Genomic DNA, 18,796 nt, shown 5'->3' with positions numbered 1-18,796 from the left:
ATTGAAAACAAAAAAATTCAGCTATAGTCTTACTCATTATAGTGTCAAATTCACCATCTATAACAAAATAAAGATCTTACACATTCACCGGGTTCGGTACAGTCATGTTTTATTAAAAACCTTTGGCGTTTTTAGAAATATCTGCAGTAAGGCAGATGAAGTGATTTGTTTTACAGCTGTACAATACAGTACCACAAACACACACACACACACACACACTGTCTGTCCAGACAGACCACACACATTTCTCTGTCTACTGTTGTAAGCAAAAAGCAGGTGTAAACTTCACACAGTGTAAACCTGACTCAGTAAGACAATGGCAAGTTTGTATTCCACATATGGACTTCCTCTGTATCCAACTGGTCCTTCTGAGCAGCCCAGCAGATCTTTTTAAAGTCTTCTCAGGGGGTCAAAGTGACAAAGCGGAACACAGGCACACAGAAGGTGAATAAAAGTCACACTGGGAGTAGATAGTCCCTCATGGTGCTCAGTGGTCATGAGTTTCTCCATTAAGGTTACCACTCCGACTGCTGTCCTTTGGTTTTGGGTTCTCACTGGAATTTTTACTGGAGTTAGAATAAATTTCCTCATCTGAGCTGCTCTCAACGTCACTGCGGTCATCTTTTGACACCTGTAAAATGAAACATAATTAGGAATGACGGTTTTACTAACATTTGCAATAGTGAACAGTAAAAACAACTCAGAGTGTAAGCGAGCATTTCTGTGAGGCTCTTCGCATGCTAACATGCTGATTTAAGTCATGTGTAACCAGTGTAACTGGTTGGCATGCTAACATTAACAATAAGCATTTAACACAAAATACAGCTGTAGATGAGTATGTAATGATGTAATTATCTTATACAGACATTTTGCAGATAAACTACAAAACAGGGCAAATGGACATGGAAATTAGTAAGATTCACCATTTTGGTAGAAACGACTAAACAAAATCTTGTGAAAGTTCAGTTGGTAGAGAAGGAGACAAGTTAATCTTTATACCCAGTGGACAACACATGTCTCAATTTCACAGCAATACATTCAATTGTCAAGACATAAACTACAAAACATAAATTACTAAGAAACAGAAATGTCCACCTCATGGTGACACTTGGGGGAAACATCAATGCACCATCAAATGGACAAATTGACCGACACTGCCATCCAAAAAGTATGCCACTAGCATGGCGAAAAAAAAATTGTATGACAGACACACACACAACATTCACACTAACCTTTCCCTTGAATATGGCTTTGATAGCAATGCGAGCAATGAGGTAGAACCAGATAATGTGAAGAGCCTGCAGCAGCAGCAGCAACCCATTAAGCAACCACCAGGCCTGGTATGGCCCAATGATCTCCCAGCTCTCAAACAGAACACTGTTAACAATCCTGCAAAAAATTACACACATACAGGGGTTACTCAAGCTCTTGGTGTAGTATTATCATTACAACTTTTGGTTTGTTCACAAATGTGAAATAGTTAAACGTGTGATGAGCTGGAAAAAATATGATACTTGATGTGTAAACAAGCTCTAAATTGCCTCACCAGAAAGGGTAGATGACAAGTCGAGTTAGGAAAAAGCTTATGCTGAACACCACAAACAGGCCATCACAGAGCCTCTGGTACTTGGCATAGTTGGCCAACTTGGCAGCCTTTGTGAATAAGTGAATAAGTAAGGAATTTATTATAATGATGGCACAGGAAGAAAATATCACACCAGTATCTCTGTTGTAGTTTCCAGTAATGACACTGGGTCACTAAAATGCTAATCAGAGATCAGTTTGTTTCTTCCTATCCTGTCCTGACAGGTGATACAAATAACTCACAGCACAGCTTGTATGTTCTCAGCTAAGTTTGCACACATTTTGTCCCGAGTTAAACCCAGAATCCCCTCAAATTTCTTCCTAAAACAGGAGCTGTAAGAAAAATCTTCATTACAGATTTTTACCTCAAGGAAGATATCGGATGCATCGTGCACACACATGACCAGTGTGCCAGCTCTTAGCATGTTGTTGCCATAGGAGAATGTGATGAGCATTATGGTGGCCAGGTGGTGTACAAGCATGATCATGAAATCCTGCCATCAAGAGAAATGAAGACAGGTGACAAAGAGATGATAAATATGATGCTCAACCTACTTTCACTTTACAATATAAAACACTTGCAGTTCATGGAACAACTAAATGTTGCTGGTTGTAGAATAATCCTCACTGTTCATTATTAAAAAAAAATGGTGTGAAGGGAATATGACAAGCAGGCAAAACAGCTCAGATAAAACAGGCATGAATGTTCAGGAGGTCTGCTGACAGTGCTAACAGTGCTAGTTAAGCAATTACTGACTCACCTTACGTTTAATGTCAGTGAACTGGGACACCATCAGAGACCAATAGAAAGCCAGCTCAGCTACATAATAGTTGTACTGTCCAGAGCTTAAAGGCTAAGGGAGGGAGTGAAGCAAAACACCTTTGACAAATATGTAACTCCACTGGCTAACCATCATAACGGTGCTGAACAGATTAGAGTGATACATAATCGGCCAGATATAATAATTATGTGGTTAATAAGACAAAACTGTTTACCTGAAAAGGATAGTTGTGCCAACACTGTCTGATATCCCACATCCAAGGTGACTAATAGAAACAGATTGAACGTGCATATGTTTAATGCAACAAAAACAGAAAAGAAAAATACAGTAGGTTTATTAAAAATAAACAAACACATGAAAACTCAAGCTATTCAACTCACCACCCACAAGTGGCGAATGGCGTAGATAAAAATCCCCAGGTAAAAAGTAAATCGCCACCTGAAGGGAAAGAAAAGTTTAATTAGCAAAAGTGAACAAAGTCACTTCTTCTCTTCTTGAAAAACAAAACCAAGTCACGCTAACACCTCAGCGAGGCTTTACACAAGCGCGGCGGTGCTGTGAGCAACATGCTAACCTGCTCACAATAACAAACATTCACCACCTTCACCATCTTAGTGTAGTGTGTTAGCATGCTAACATTTGCTTACAACTAGTTAATGGGAATGTCAAGGCTTAAGATTATCGTGTATTGATCCCCAAAACAGAAATCTGGGTGTTATATATGTAAGTGACTTGACTTGAAAAAGATATTTTGACCCGATAATGGCTCTCTGAAAAGTTAAGGGATCAGTTCTTTTGCAATTCCTGAGGGGACGTAAATCTCTGAATCACATTTCATGACAGTCCAGCCAACAGTTGTCGAGACTCACTCAAAACCACAAAGTTCAGTATGGACCAAAGTGCTGGACTTAAAAAACAAAAAAATAATAATAATAATAATTCTGGACTCTTTAAATGGGTGCACACTACACAGCAGTTTAGCAGCAACCTACATGCTCTCACAGAACTTTTTCTGCATACTAGGCCTGTCTTGGTTCCGACGGACACGAAACCATCTCTGGATTTTCCGTACGTCCCAGTCCAGCTGCTTTGACAGTCCCTCCAGTTGTCTCGGGTCTGGACACTAAAGAAGTCAGTACAGGACAAATAGTAATCACTTGCTTAAACCCACAATACCAGTAGGTTATGACTGTCACACCACATTAAGTTATTTATTGAACATATCATTATGCCCGTGGTGTATTTGAGCACAGTGACATCTCTATTCCAGTGTGTAGAGGAATATTTAGTGGACTACAGAACAAACATGGCCCTTATGTACCGTTTTGGACTGAAACACCCTCTCCAGGACATCATTGGGCTGAGCTCTTCGAGGCACTCCTGCCTGAATCTGAAGTATGTGGGCACAGGGCTTGGCCACTAGCCTGTATACACAGACCGAGGCAAAAAAAAAAAAAAAAAAAAGGAGGCAGGGAGGGGGTCACAGAGATGGTGTGGTATTAAGAGAGACATTGAGACAAGGGGAAAGTCAAATAGTTAAGCACTGCTCTGACTAAAGGAACAGATGAACTACTTCACTTCACTGACATGAAATGCTGAGCTACAGCAGTTGTCACACAAAGTAATGTTTGACATGCATGTGTGTGTACTCATTGGGAGGGAAAGAGAGTACAATGGGGCCTATAGGAGACGTAGAAGGATTTCTGGGGAATGTAGCACCTAGTCTAAACAGAGCATATTGACCTGTCATGTGAGAGAGAGAGAGAGAGAGAGATGGGAGGACCACCTCTCATCAAAATACTGATGTGTGTCACAAGATCACCTGATTGAGTTGACCAGTGTTCATGCACAAACTCTCACAACACCCCACTTATCAGGAATGAGTTTCCCCAACATGGAACTGAATGAATAGAAGTAAAGACTTGGGCTTAGGCCTGCCCCGTCAGTGGTGGTTTTACTCAAAATGAAGCACTCCTGACAAAGTTTGCATGACCTTTAATTTTGCTGCAAACGGGTGACTTTGTGTTTGATATATACTGAACAGACTAGTTCTAAAAGCCACAAACCCAGGAACAAAAATGTTCAATTCAGACTGTGTATTCAGTGATAATTATATGCCATTTCTGTTTGGAAAACTACCATTGCTGAACAAGACAAGCCGGTGAATCAGGCCAGTGAAGTTATTTTCAAGTACCATCACCTCATAAAAATGCTGACAATGTTAATTAAGTGGTTAAGTTAACAATGAATGAACAATGAATTCTTGCATTCTTAGGATCTAAGGCAAAGAGAGAAGCAGACAACAATTTTGACACAAGAAAAGACAGAAGCTGCAGTCCCAACTGTGAATTAAAGGGAATTTGTTAAAAAAATATATATATTTGCCTAATTTCATCACAACTTACTTTGCGTGACAGCAATAGCTCAGAATAATAAGCCAACAGAGAGCAGTTTCCCTCCCAGTTTCCAAATAGTTTGTGCTCACACAGAATGACTCACGTTATGCTGCAAAGGGTAACATTTGTATTGGTCTAGTCCCATTTTTCAAACGGTCTCTTTTTGTTCCTTCATGAAAACAACGACAGCCACATTTAATTGAAGCCCTCAATAGTGCACTCACATTGGGGCAGGCATCCATGTGGAAACTTGACAAATATCTTCTAATTTACCTTTCAAAAAGGAGCCTTAGAAATAAAACTCCGACAGCCAGAGGCAAGGCGTACAGTAGGTGTCCCAGTCGGGGATACTCCACACCAGATGGTGGACGCTCCATGTCTGCCCATGTAACATTTTCGGGAAGCCAAAATTTCTCACTCCAAATCCAGGCTGAGATAGAGGAAGTCATCGGGAATCAGAAAATACACTAGAACAGCAACAGCAGCAAACTCGGTAAACCGGGTAAATTACTTGAAGGACATCTGGCGACTTAGGTTGACTGAGTGAGATCTGTGATATCTCCGCCTCTGTTAACTTCACCACCTAAGCAAGTAACTTCATCACTTCTGGTTAACTCTTCGGAGCGAAGTGCTCTGAGAGACCGCTAGGTTGACACGTAATGGCGGTAAGGCAACACCCACTTCAATGATTAGGCAACTTTCAATGGTGTTTTTTTCCCACTTGATGGATGTACACACTATTCTTGCAGAGACTGTAACTTGAGACTGCAGCTTTACATTAAGCTTTAACAGTCGTTATCACTGAGGGGGATAAAAGCAGCTAATATTAGCTAACATCCACTGACACCAAACTACACCTCCTGTTTGCAATTAGCGCTAAACGTCACTTGATAAAGTTAAGACCGAATTAGCCGTTACAAGCAATTAATGCTAACCAAGCTATAATTTGGAGCTGTTTATTGGTAAGTTACGTCAGCTGAAATCATTTCTAAAAGAGTTTAGCCAAATGTAACCCTCTAAATTAGTGCATTTTAAGGAAATGTTTGATTTCAGGTGTTTCAAACAGATGACAAAGCAAGTAGCTTTAATTAACCCTACGAATTAATAATTTGTAAACGAACGCTAACTAACGAGCGCAAAGTACTCCACTTAGTACACCGATAAAAATGTAGCAAGTTTACTTAAGTTAATTTATAACGTTAACCCAGTTGATTCTAGATTAGTGTATGGAATAGTTGATGAGTTGGAAGTACTGGAAATACCAGTATGGACCATAAAATATGACAAAGCCATCTTAATCATTATTCAAACTGCCTCAGAAACTCTCATTTCTTTTAGATGACCAAATTCCACCATTAAAAAAAATAATTGCTAATTAAATTTGCTCTCCCTAAAATGTAGTAATATGTGGCCAAAATTATATATTTACAACCATCCGTTTACCTAAAACACACACAATTGCCACTTAATTCGCACCCAGTTTATCCTGAAATAAATACTAAGAAGTTATATAAGTTAATCAACGCCTGTCTGAAACGGTTTCAACAAAACCTGAGCCTTATAACCCCCATGGAGCTGGGATTAATTGTAGGGCTGTTGTATGTGTGTGCATTAGTTTTACCTAGATACAACAGTTTTATGAAACAATAATTTGCTGCAAAACTTTATGTTGTTAAAGGTGGCTGAATCTTCTACCCATCAAATCTGTGGTTCAAATCTGTTTATGTGGCTTTATGCGGCACTCCATTTGTCTGTGCAGAGAACATTTATTGATGTCCTGAACTGAAGTGAGACTCTTTTTCTTTGTGGAAGATACAGAAGTTTGTAAAGATTGTAAGTTAATTGAAAAGAGAGTAGAAAGTTGAATGGTTGATTATTGACAATTGTCAGTGATTTGTAGCTTTAATTGGTAAACCTTTACCTCATTGCTATGTTACTCTACCAACCAAGGTTAAGATATCATGTTAGAATGTGACCAAACAGCCAAAATTCAAACTCATTAAGAAATCTTGATAACGCATTTCATTACTGAACCCTAATATAATCACTTGATGTCACTAGTGAATGAATATTAAAACTACAACTAAAAACTGACAGGAGACCTAGGCTGCCTCCACATCAGCCACTCACAAAATGCAGTTGCAATAGTCAAGTTTCACCCTGTGGAGGGCAGTAGCTATGGAATTGCTTTGGAATTGCACAACCTTAAATAAAAAGGTGAACTGAAAATAAGATACATCAGGAAAGTTAGCATGCATGTCTAACACACACACGCATCTTTTTGAGTGTTATGAAAGCTTCAAGAGGGCCATATTTATTTTCTTACAAAAAAAGACACATTTAATTATTAGTTTGATATGCTTTTTAATTTAGATCACTGCTTTCTTTATGTTGATTTTACCTCAGCCTGACAAACATTTAAAAGTATCCTGAAAAGACTGATATTTTATAGTTGAACACAAATAAGATTAAAAGTACAAACGGTATACCTCTGTAACAGTTAACCTTTCAGGCTGACATGTGGTTCTAACCCTAAAGGTCAATAATATATTATTTTAAAGTGACAGAGGAGAGACCTACATGGCAAAACATGAGGAGGTAGCTGCAGCACATATGTGACACTGGCCTTCACTATTCTTTGTCATCCTGTAGATTTTTATGTCAGGGCCCACTGTCCAGAAAGCAGTTCAGACCCCTGAACAAAACCCCTCTGTGTCAGTATGCAGCTGCAGCTTCCGAGATGCCCAACTCGGATGCGTGACCTAGTGTGGAGGGGCTGCGGACTTGGACACAAAATAGGGGGACAAGTTTCTGAGGGCACTCATCCGACCTACATCTAGAGTAGCGTTTTTAACCACACTCGTGTATTTGTCCACTAACTTTAACCTGATCTTAGCCTTCTCTGGCTTCAGATCAGCAACGGCAGGGAAGCCTGGTACAGAGTGTCTGTCATCCCCTCGGTGTCCCCTCCCCACCTCACTGCTTGGACTGTTCCATTTCGCATCTGAAAAAATCTGATAGTTGGAGAGGAGTTCTTCATGTCAGGGACTGCTGTAGCCTCAGCACATAGAGCACTGTAGCTCCAGGATCACCTAAGGTAATGTTTTCTTGGCAAGTTTCATTCTAAACCTTTTACGTGTGTGTTTTCTCTGGCCTAATTTTCTAAGGGGATTTCTCAGCAACTGTGGAGCTTCTTCTTCCAAAACTACTTATGTGTTGTAGATGAGCATCAGTTTTTGTATTTAGGTCTTAAAAATACTCCTCCTTAACAATAACAACAGCAACCATAGTCTTAATTATTTTGTTGAGACATTTATTTTAAATTGTCAACATTAACTCTTGATTTAGAGCTATTTATTTGTTTGATCATGTGATATGTAGTTATACTTCTTTTTTATATATACATAGATAAACAAATGGATGAGAAAGAGCTCAGTGATCCCCTGAATAACGTATCCCTCATTAAAGGTAACCCAACTCTATTATTATATATTGTATGATATTTTTGAAGTGAATGACTTGGTATTGTTTTGCTGTTCCTGGTTCCTACCTGACACAGCATATCTTACTGACAGTGTGGAGCGAGAGAAAAAAATCATGAGTCACACTTAGGAGCATCTGTAGCTGTAAGGGCAGCTGGTTGGCTTGAGAGCTTACAGTGCTGTAGATGGCCTTGATTTAGAGGCTGATTTCTCTCGTGTCACCAGCTTATTAGAAGATGGAGTCTCCTTGCACTGAGGACACATCAGCTGACTAATGTGTGTTAGTGACATTAAGAGTGGTTTATTAAAATAGACTGCAGTGGATAAGGCAATGCAATGTGTGGGGATTTGAGTGAGTGAATCAATTTTGCATGATGAATTAATTTGTAATGCTACACTGCACAGCATATGGGTAGCACAAAGCACACGGTTTCCTCAAGACAACAGTATCTCAGCATTTTCAAAATGCTGAAGCCATTTCTCAATTTCAGTCACATGCAGCACATTCTGTGGCTGTAAATTCATATCGCCCCTGACAGTTTAATCAGTAGGGATTCACCGTATATTGTCAGCATTCGGTGCGAGCAGTGCTAACCCCCTGATTCAGTTAAAGAGCGTCGTCACATTCGTTGGGAAGGAAACTGACAGCGGGGAAAGATAGAGCACGATGGCTCTAGCCTTCAGCACTTGAGCTAAAAAAAGACATTCTCCTACATTTTTTTTTCTGTCGTCACTTGAGGCAGTGTGATACTCAACATCCCCAACTAGTCAGTGAGGTATTTTTACACACAGACTAATCCCATTATTACTTTGTCAGGTGTCAGTCTGACATTAAGAGCTAATGACTGTAACAACTAATGTTACTAAAGATAACGCATTAGGCGCCCTCATCTAAAATACTCTTTATCTCGTGCTCTCCAGAGGACGTTCATCTTCAGCACAAGCCCACTCACATTCCAACTCCCACTCATACATATGCATGCACAAAGGAACACACAACCTCATACTTGCATGTAGGACAGGGCTGCTGACCACCCATCCTTTGTCTGGCACACAGCGGGGTGGTCATGTGCCTGAGTCAGAGGGTGCCACCAGCCTCCAGCAGTCTCTTCATACGCTTCTTTTTAGGGACATTTATCAACGCCATCTGCTAGCACTACAATATTCCTGTGTGTATTTATATATTTACGTATGCACAGTGTGTTTATGTAACTGTGTGTGCCAGACACAGTGAGATCAGTTTTCATGACAAATGCAGCATTTCATGACAGTCTCCGTGCTCTGTTGTGTCCATTTATGGTGCACATGCTTGACCTGTCCTGACTCTTGTTTTCCCCTCTGCCAAATGCTTGGTCTAGGATGAGGTCATCTCTTTTCCCAGCCATAGTAGATTAGGGGATCAAAATATTCACTGTGCATTGCAAAGCCCAAGTATTTGTGGGGTTTGTTTCCACCTCCGGGAAACACAACACACCCTTGACAACCTTGGCTTGTTCATTCCCTTTGTGTATTGTTTACAGTGACAGTGCTGCTAACAAGCAACGTAGATGTGCCAGAGGCTCGTACATTACTGGGTTTATGGACAATTTAGAGTGAAAGCTTGGATAGAAAATGCAAATAAAGCAGTTGTGTCTATTTCTGGGTTAGTAATTAGTTTATGTAATAGTCCCATTTTAATATCTTGGGAAATCATCTAGTATGTCAGCCCTGGTTAAATATTTGGGACTGAAGTAGAATGAACACGGTGGAACTTTCAGCTATTCTTTTATTTTTATTTTTTGAGTTGCCACCATCACTTCCTGGTGTATCATTACGCTCTAAATTTAGTATTTTAATCCGTTTTAGCTTCTTATCTGCACTTTTCAGTCAGAAGAAGTTCCTTACAGCTAGAGCTACACTCAGAAAGGATTGTCTGATTTGGATAATCATTTCTGTTTTCTTTTTCATTATCAGATGACCTAACAAGGTCAAACATGGGGTCCACTGGTGACTCAGAAAAGATTATTCAGCATCTGAATGATGAACTGCGAGAGGCCCAGGAGCTAGCTAATACTGAGAAGCACAAATGCATGGAGTTACAAGGTAAAAAATACAAATTTTTGATGTTAGTTACACACAGATGTTTTCACTTTATATTGTGCACACTCATGCAGTCGTATTTCGTAGGTATACTGGAAGAAGAGAGAAAAGAGAACAAACAACAAGCTGATGAATCTGCAAAACAGATAAAACTTCTTCAAGGTAAGTCTGTGCGTTTGTGAGATGGACAGTGTTGTTGATTCCAATAGAAAGTGTTTACTAAATACCGACCATGGTTTGGACAGGCCAGCTGCGACAGCTCCAGGATGAAATGGGCGTTCTCAGAGAGCAGATAGCTGTCTCCTCCAGTTCACACGACGAGCTGCAAAGTGCACGTGATGAGGCGAAGGCGCTGAAACGTGCCCTGGAGGCAGCCGCTGCCGAGCGGGACCGTGACGTTGCTGCTATCCAGACTAACCTCTCAACTGCCTCCAAGGACCTGGACAAATGGCGTGAGACTGCTAACAAATACGAGCGTGAGATTGATAACCTACAGCGTGACCTTCAACAGCAGAGCAAGCAGTGGCAGAAAACTGCAGAAATACAAGGTGCTACTTGGTGCAAATACAATCCGTAAAACAAAATGTGATGATGATGATAGCTGGTAAAAAAAGGATACAATATGCATCTGACACAATAATTGTTGTCATCATCAAAAGGGTATTTAATTTATTCGTACATAAATGAAAGTAAACGCACATTCTATATTCCTGAAATAAGCAGTTCTTTAAATTTCTCTTAATATGTACAACTTACAAGAGTCTGCATGATTGAGACTGAGGCTGATTGGTAGCTGCAATGAATAACATTTGTGATTGGATAGAACAATTTTCAGTAACTAAATAAAATTTCAGGTAGTGTCAGCTCTAATTAAATCTTAATGTTACCCACTACCCAAAATATGGCTCTTTTGTTCCTACCATTAAGAGACTTGTCGGTATACTCAAATGCACACTAGTCACCTGTGCATTTTTTCAAATGCACCTGTCCAAGTCCACAGAAAATATTGCACATATTGTTAGAAACTTTCTCTTAATCTGTAAGCCAGTTTTTTTTTTTTTAAAACAAAAAATATTTGCTCAGATACAGCACCATTAAACAAAACCTCATGTTTTTTTCCACAGCCAGTGAGCTGCAGTCGATGCAGGTGGAGTTTGCCAGGCTTGAGAAGGAGTGCTCCGTCCTGCGATCTGAAAAACAAGACGTCGTTAATAAGCACCAGAAGGAAAGGAGCAGTTTGCAGACAGAGTGTGTTTCCCTCAGGGCTGAGAAGGAGGAACTTCTCAAGACTCACCAGAAAGAGAAAAGCAGCCTGCAGAGTGAATGTGCAGCACTGCGCTCTGAAAAAGAGGCAGTGCTGCAGAAACAGAAGCAGCTGGAGAAGGACCTTGCTAGGTCGGTGCACTCAGCTACGTTATGAAGAGCGCAGCTTCACCCCCACCTTTGTGCTCCCTCTGTCCCGTTTGCTTGACTCTGCCCCAGCATGTTTTGCTACATGGTATACCACACAGCTCTCTTTGTGTGAACCTTCACATATTGAAATCAGTGTTGTTTTGTTTCTGGTAGTTCGCGTGCCCAGAATGCTGAGCTGAGCAATAACATCCAAGCCCTGGAGAGATCCCAGCAGGAGTTGGAGAAGAGATTGGCGTCCCTGCAGCTCCAGCATCAGCAGGAAAGCACCAAGCTGCAAACCCAGCTGGATGAAGCAGACAGTCGCAGCATGACTCTGCAGAGAGAGGTATGTTCTCAAGCTAAAAAGTCTTTAACCAAGTGCCAAGCATCTCATAATCACTCCAAGGAATTTGTGTTTATTTTGGTTATTTCAAAGAGTTTCTGTTCTCGCACACTGTGACTATAGTAGTAGTTTAGTCAAAACTGTCATTGGTCTGTTTGTGTAGTCACCATACATCTGTACATGTGGACTGTTTGGTGCATTTAAGTGCAAGTATACGTAATGCTGTGTTTTGATACTATGGCATCTCTCAATTTAGAGTTCATTCTCCTGTTTATATTTGTACTAAAGATTTTATGTGAGCAAGAAACTAACAATTCCAAATGTTTACCGTTGTTAATAGTGGCTCAATGTTGACATTTCCCAACTGGGAAAGTCCATAAGTTTACATCAGTGCTCGATAAATACTGACCCTGATCCTTTATCCTGCCCGTCTCATGTTACCTGAGTAATTTATTTCTTTGTATACTGTGGCCTACAACCTAGCTTACAACCAATTAAAATGTCATAAGAATAAAGTTCAATGTACAAATTATGGACATTCAAGACATTAGAATATGATGTGATGCATTTACAAGCAATCCAAACAGTCCACATGTTGATTGGTGCTGGCAGTGGTGCCCTATTGTATCCTCCCAGTCAGATTTAGCAGACTGGATGGGGAAGAGCCACTGCTGTGACACCCAGACACGAGTGGCTCTGTCGAATAGCAGAAAGCAGAGATGAGGTCATCTTAACCACAAGTCATGGTGTTGCTCTTTCAGTCACTGAATGATCCATCCATGCGATCATGCTATTTATTATGCTAAAATACATAGATTGGCACAAAATCTATGAGAAGCCCGTTCCCACCTTTTTATATCAATCATATCAATCCTCCCTTGTTAGCCAAGTTTAACCTGAAACATTTAAGTCAAAGGCGCTTTGTCTTGTGGTTACTCGGTATAATTCTACTGTGCTTCATGCAGTATGAGGAGGCTAAGACAGAGCTGTCGGACCTGAAGGAAAAATATGAGAAGACTGAGCAGGAAAAACAGACACTTGCAGATGAACTTGAGGAGTGCAAAGCCAGCGTGAAGGAGTTACAGGAAAAGGGAACAAAGGTGAGTGCTGGTCTATCACACTTTTTTTTTTTTTTAAACTAACAAAATCATAAAACTGTTTGACAGATAATAACAACATGAAGAGTCTTTATATTTGCAGACAAAGCAAACATGCAAACATCATCAGTTGTTGAAGCATGAGCTCTCTTTTAGATTTTGCAACAGCAATGTATTGAGCATATGTTTATTTTATGAAATATCTCCAAGCATAAAGAAGTGAATCTTTTGTAGGATTCACAATGCTTTTTGTATTTATTTATTTATTTATTTTTTTTTAATCTCAGCACACCTGCTCCGCCTTACTCATCCACCGTCTTTTACTGTTGCTTTTAGACTTTGACATCTTTGTATAAACACCAGTTACAGACACAGACTATTGACTGAGGGGTTTATTAATAAAACTACACCCAACTAAAGTATGTCCCGTTGCAGTTGATTACTATAATATCCCTTCCCTTCTGTAGACATCCCTATTGCTGCCTGTTCAAGCCATAGTCATCGGCCTTATCCTGGCTTTGCTGTATTGGTGCTTCGGCGCATTGTGGTAGTAAGGTACACATTACTCCTGTCAAGTCGGCCTACATCTGTCATTCTCATCAGTGTCTTTTTAAATCATTGCATGACTTAATCAGGTTTTCCCAATTCCCCAGAATGCCTTTCTCGTGGGTGTGGGGGGGGGGGGTGTCTTCAAAAATTGACGTCTCAGAAACTCTAACCCCTCTAATCATTCAATTCCAACATCTGACATCTGTTTGTCGTGTCTGAACAGCTAATGCTTAACAACTGTTCTCTCGGTTCCCTTATGATGGGAAGAGCCTCTCTGTGCGCTGCATTGTCTCAGTGGCAAGCTCCCTCTGTCAAAGCTTTGACAATCTTTGGCTGGGTGTTTTTCATTTGGTGATGCTCATGTCTCTATTTCTGTGTCATCACTTTTGTTTCTTTCAGAAGCTGTGGATGATCTGGGGGCCAGTGGTTGCTGTGGCTCTAACAGCTGTGACTGCTGCTGTGCTCTTCAGGACCTGAGGGCAACATGTTCAAACACACACACACACACACACACACACACACACACACATACACACAATAAGTCCATATTTGTCATCAGATTTAACTGCACTTGCCCCCTTATCATATCTGCACTATTACTTAGGAGGGCTCCTACTTAACACTGTTTAATTTTTAAGATGCTCTATTTTAGATGACAGAGAGGCTAATAAAGAATGTCCATTTTGTGTGCAAATAAAGAAGTTTGTTTATATGTGTAGTATTTGAAGGAAATCTAGTTGGTCTGTGTTTTTGTTTACTGTCTTGACTTATATGATGATCCATTTATGAATGTAAAGATGGTCAACACACTTAATTCTCAGAATATATGATGACATTTTAGATGGATCACCTGGAGTTTGAACCTCCCTAAATGTAACACAACTCCGTTACTGTCAGAAGAATAAATATTGTCACAATAATGCAGTCCTTGATTGAATGCATGACGAATGCTCCAAACACCTCAGTGGATTTTTGTGGTGGAACCCTGCTATGATTCTGTCTCTTAACCAATAATGATGTTCAAATGCTTTGTCAAGACATTTGGGACATTTGTTGAGCAACCTGGGGAAGGTATTTGTCTTGGTACGCAAAATGACTTTTGGCATATTTAATAATTACGAAAGCTGGTTATAATTTATGATGGTTGCTCTTATACAGCCAGTTTTGAAATAAATGAGCTGTGGAAAGACAAGGAAAGGTTTTCCTTCAACAACAAAATGTAGTTGAGCAAACAGTCACCCAAACCCTGTGTTCCATCTAAGGTAAGCTTCCATAGACAGTAAAGGAAATGAAAATAAAATACTATATTCTTTCTTTTTTTTTTTTTTATCTGCATTTTATCCACGTCCTCGCATCTCTTGTTTGTTTTTTTTTGTTTTTTGCAAAGCAGTCTAAAGCTCAGTGTACCAATTTTCAGTTTTATTGCATTGTGCCAATGAAAACACTCAATTTATAATGAAAACCATAGATGACATTTTTTTTAGAAGAGGGAAGTCAACACAATATAATTTAAATCCCTCCTATTGTTATTGTAACATATTCTATCATTAGTTTCCACAAGAAATACTTCATGTCATGTTTTTAATTTGGAATAACACTGAACTTGTAAACGAGTTTAAATCTTAATTAGGTTCTCATTCACAGTTTTCTGATTGTTATATTTTTGCATGCATTATGTGATTTTTGTGGACATTTTCTTTGAAAATATTAATTTATTGTGTCAGTGGTAGTCGAGTACAAAATCTATGCATTCTGCTGATAGGTGGAAATCTCTCCAGTTTCTTGGGTTTGATGTTTATGAATAACTGCTCTAAAATGTAAGACTGATTTCAATTAAAGATCTTAAACACATAATTGCACCTTACAGTCATTGCATAAGCAGGCGGTTGCTGTAGCCACCAAGTTTTATGGAGATGAAGTCAGACCTACTGCTGCTGTGGGTTTCGTTTTATTCTGAATCATCAGAATCTTTGTCACGCTGAGGTCATTTCAGTTACAAGAACATCTGGTTGCTTACTGTATCTCTGAGACAAGCTGTTCTTCTTTTGTTTTTAATAGTAAAGGAGGGGAAATAAATATTTTGACAGATACTTTTGCTTCTGCCCTCCAGCAAAACAATTTATTAGGTTAGATCTTCTCATATCTTATTTTCCCTGTCTTATTCCCTCCCTTTCAATAAGCTCCCTGTATTGCAGATGGCCTTTAAAGGAGCTGATTGATGCTGACAGCTGTGGGCATGGTGTGCTTTCCTTGGAGAGAGGTTTTCTCAGGTGAGCGCAGTGTGTGCGTGTGTTTGCCAACAATGCACCGTGGACAAAGACCAAGCAAAAACAACAGAATAAATGCAGTGAATGTGTGTGACTTGGGGACGGACTTATTAGTAAAAAATTTATTTATATTTATGTTATTTCTGCACAAAGCTCTTGTTGGTATTAACATGTGAGTCAGAGAAATCATATAAGCGTATTCACTCATCTGCTCCAGAAAAGTACCTTAAAAATCTTCATATACGCACAGTGTCATGGATGGGAGCAGGAGTCACACTGGAATCTAGGAGGCCTTTATGGGGTTAAATCTTCATTCAGTTTCTGAAATCATTTGATCAGTTTCATTTTTCCCCCTCTTCTACACAGGAAACAGTTTGCATAATCATTACATCATTTAGCTCAGTGTACACAGCTTCATTAAGTACCAAGATAACTCTTGACATGGGGTTGAGTTCACTTGTCATGAAGATTACTGCTCTTTCTGTAAATACAGCGTACACTGTTTTTGATGGTTCTGGGTCAGATTTGTTGTAGTTTGAGATGAAGAAGTAGCTCCAATGATGTCATCAGGGTTAGTCTGGGTTTGGGGTCACATTCAGACCAAACAGAGACCTGTGTGGAAAAAAATGCAGCCCAACCTCATTAATTTGGAGTGGGGCTTGTAATTTTTTTTAAACTTTCGCTGCAACATACCACAACAATCGGTTTAATAAATAATTTTGCAGTGCATTGACATTGACATCTAAAATCAGTCCGACTGCACTTCCTGGATCTTATTTCAGCGTCTCAATGGCACCTCAAACCACACGCCCCCACCCATGCAGCACGGGGCTGTTTCAAGGCTCAATCCCTAATTACACTACAGATGTTTGGTCTGAGTTTGATCATATGAGTTAACATCTGCTGGATGATTATAAGGTTAAGCACTTAGTGTGGTTACACCCTTTAAGCTGGCTGAACACACTGGGGGTAGGCCTGTGGAAGAGCATGCAGAGAATTTCTCAACACGATGTCTTTCTCTGGTTTTTTTTCACATTTCACCATGTGTGTCAGGTTGTGGCTCCAGAGGAAATCACTGACTCTATTTAGATGATTCATCCATCATGACATCTGATCCTCTTTTTTTTCCTTCTTCTTCTTTTTGTGCCTTTTTGGGCTTTGTCAAATCTATTCTGTAGGCTTTGCTGTGTCGAGGATCTCTCTCAGGATACATTATGATCACCAGCATGATGTGGCTAATGTGAGGCTGTAGCTCAGACGACCTGGGGAATTCACCGTGTATGTGAGCAGATCGAGGACAGCTTCTTCGTCCTATATAAACCAAAATATGGGACTCATCCCACGCATGGCGAGTCTCTCTGCAGAGTTGCCGTGTCCATTTGTTCTGCTCTACTTTGTATGTAGGTCATCTGTAGTGGACCAGAGATGCAGCAGAACAGCAGCTGCGTCAGATGGTATTTCTCCTGTGTAACAAAAAATGGGCTTCATATAGCTCTAATGTACATTGCTACTGATTAAAATTCATTTTACACAGTATTTATAATAATTAAACAAATAACAGCAAGTGAATAGCTTAGCCCTTTTTTGCCAAATGTTAATATGTTTATAGTAGGCTACATATCAACAGTTAGTTAAGCATCTAATTTTCCAAGTGTATTTCTTGATATTTTAATGTATTTGAAATTATGGAAAAAAATATGGTTAATAGGCCATAGATGAAACGGGTCCATAGCTGTTGTTGGGATTTGACATCATGAAAATCTTGAGGACTGTAACATGTAGATGAATATTTATTTCAAACATTTCCCTCCTTATTCAGGAAATGACACATCTGCTCATAGTTGTGATACACTACATGTTGTAACATATAAACATTTATAAAATAACTAGGCCAGCACATGGGAAAAAGACTGGTTTGCTGGTATTGACCATTTTAAATCATTTGGCCATACACGGAACATAGGCATCAAGTGACCTTTAGAGGGCAGTATGTTCACTGTGAGGCTCTACGGGTTCACGAGTTCTGCGTCCACCCTCCAGTCAAGGAAACCTCACATCTCAGAACAAACTCTGTAGCCAAATCACTCAAAGTGTTGCTGTCAACTGAGGCAGAACTGACGACTCACACTGTGAATGTCACGACACTCAGTGCTCTGTGCACAAACGTGACTGTGAACAGCGGACACTCCGTCTGCCTCTATCGCGACACCCAGTGGTACGTTTTGGACCTGACACTGGAAGTTGAAAATCGAACGTGAATGTTGTATGTTTTCAAGCAAAATTTAACAGTGGACATAGAAAACACAATTCAATAGCACCATCAATTAATATACCTTAATTAACTATGGGCACATGTTTCCATTTACACATTTGACATATTTGGCAGATGCTGCTGTCCAAAGCAACATACAAATGAAGTATGTTTTTTAAATTTATTTATTATTTTCTATACCAAGCCTGCTGTTTATTCCTCTCCTGCATTACAGAACAAAGTGGTTCTTTATAGAGCACATATTTACAGTACATGATTGAGGGGGGCCATGCTTGCATACATGGTCTCCACTGCAGCTTCTGTCATTATAATCATTTGTTCAACACTAATACACTCCTTTACTGTAGGTTTAATGTAGTCACTTTGCTGATTGTAGCTGCATATGTTGTTAAAGGCTGCTCCCATAATGCTGTACAAAAGTTATTTTTGTATTTTCATACAATCACAAATGTCATCCTCATCTACCTCACTAATTTAACAACACATTACCAGTATTATCTGTCTATTGCACAGCACTGCCTTGCACTGTATTTATTTGTTTAAATCCTAGTCT

At 39.7% G+C, this 18,796-nt stretch overlaps 2 protein-coding genes across 8 annotated transcripts; one reads left to right on the top strand and one right to left on the bottom strand.

Moving 5' to 3' along the window:
• Positions 1-89: 89 nt before the first annotated feature.
• Positions 90-5,218, bottom strand: LOC124063139 (ceramide synthase 5-like). Its single transcript, XM_046396490.1, has 10 exons — positions 5,036-5,218; positions 3,688-3,790; positions 3,359-3,489; positions 2,747-2,804; positions 2,581-2,631; positions 2,346-2,438; positions 1,950-2,078; positions 1,547-1,653; positions 1,233-1,389; positions 90-631 (listed from the first exon to the last, which is right to left on the bottom strand). Exons 1-10 carry the CDS (start codon positions 5,209-5,211, stop codon positions 488-490), a joined length of 1,149 nt encoding a protein of 382 aa, XP_046252446.1. The 5' UTR covers positions 5,212-5,218; the 3' UTR covers positions 90-487.
• A 116-nt stretch (positions 5,219-5,334) lies between these two features.
• slmapb (sarcolemma associated protein b) lies at positions 5,335-14,624 on the top strand. 7 transcript variants are annotated; one of them, XM_046396489.1, is made up of 12 exons: positions 5,514-5,724; positions 7,659-7,859; positions 8,171-8,230; positions 10,198-10,326; positions 10,411-10,485; positions 10,569-10,871; positions 11,448-11,635; positions 11,681-11,718; positions 11,890-12,061; positions 13,024-13,158; positions 13,623-13,710; positions 14,104-14,624. In XM_046396489.1, the coding sequence occupies exons 3-11, from the start codon at positions 8,179-8,181 to the stop codon at positions 13,704-13,706; spliced, it is 1,176 nt and encodes a 391-aa protein (XP_046252445.1). In that variant the 5' UTR covers positions 5,514-5,724; positions 7,659-7,859; positions 8,171-8,178; the 3' UTR covers positions 13,707-13,710; positions 14,104-14,624. The 7 variants fall into 7 exon arrangements, with proteins under 7 accessions (XP_046252440.1, XP_046252439.1, XP_046252445.1 ...); XM_046396484.1 differs by lacking the exon at positions 5,514-5,724 and adding an exon at positions 5,335-5,427 and having other exon boundaries at positions 7,675-7,859; positions 11,448-11,718; XM_046396483.1 differs by having other exon boundaries at positions 5,481-5,724; positions 7,675-7,859; positions 11,448-11,718.
• Positions 14,625-18,796: the final 4,172 nt, after the last annotated feature.

The sequence above is a fragment of the Scatophagus argus genome, chromosome 8 (genome assembly GCF_020382885.2).
Source record: "Scatophagus argus isolate fScaArg1 chromosome 8, fScaArg1.pri, whole genome shotgun sequence".
NCBI lineage: Eukaryota > Metazoa > Chordata > Actinopteri > Scatophagidae > Scatophagus > Scatophagus argus.
Note: the sequence above shows the minus strand (reverse complement) of the source record. Positions and strands in the feature narration are given on the sequence as shown.

Bases quoted from the DNA above. Each gene is read 5' to 3' on its own strand.
- LOC124063139 (XM_046396490.1), bottom strand. From the start codon at position 5,211: ATGACTTCCTCTATCTCAGCCTGGATTTGGAGTGAGAAATTTTGGCTT. The intron at 3,490-3,687 runs GTACATAAGGGC...TGACTTCTTTAG, and splicing joins GGGTGTTTCAGTCCAAAACG to TGTCCAGACCCGAGACAACT. The intron at 2,439-2,580 runs GTAAACAGTTTT...TCCCTCCCTTAG, and splicing joins GGCACAACTATCCTTTTCAG to CCTTTAAGCTCTGGACAGTA.
- slmapb (XM_046396484.1), top strand. From the start codon at position 8,179: ATGGATGAGAAAGAGCTCAGTGATCCCCTGAATAACGTATCCCTCATT. The intron at 10,486-10,568 runs GTAAGTCTGTGC...TGGTTTGGACAG, and splicing joins ACAGATAAAACTTCTTCAAG to GCCAGCTGCGACAGCTCCAG. The intron at 12,062-13,023 runs GTATGTTCTCAA...TGCTTCATGCAG, and splicing joins GCATGACTCTGCAGAGAGAG to TATGAGGAGGCTAAGACAGA.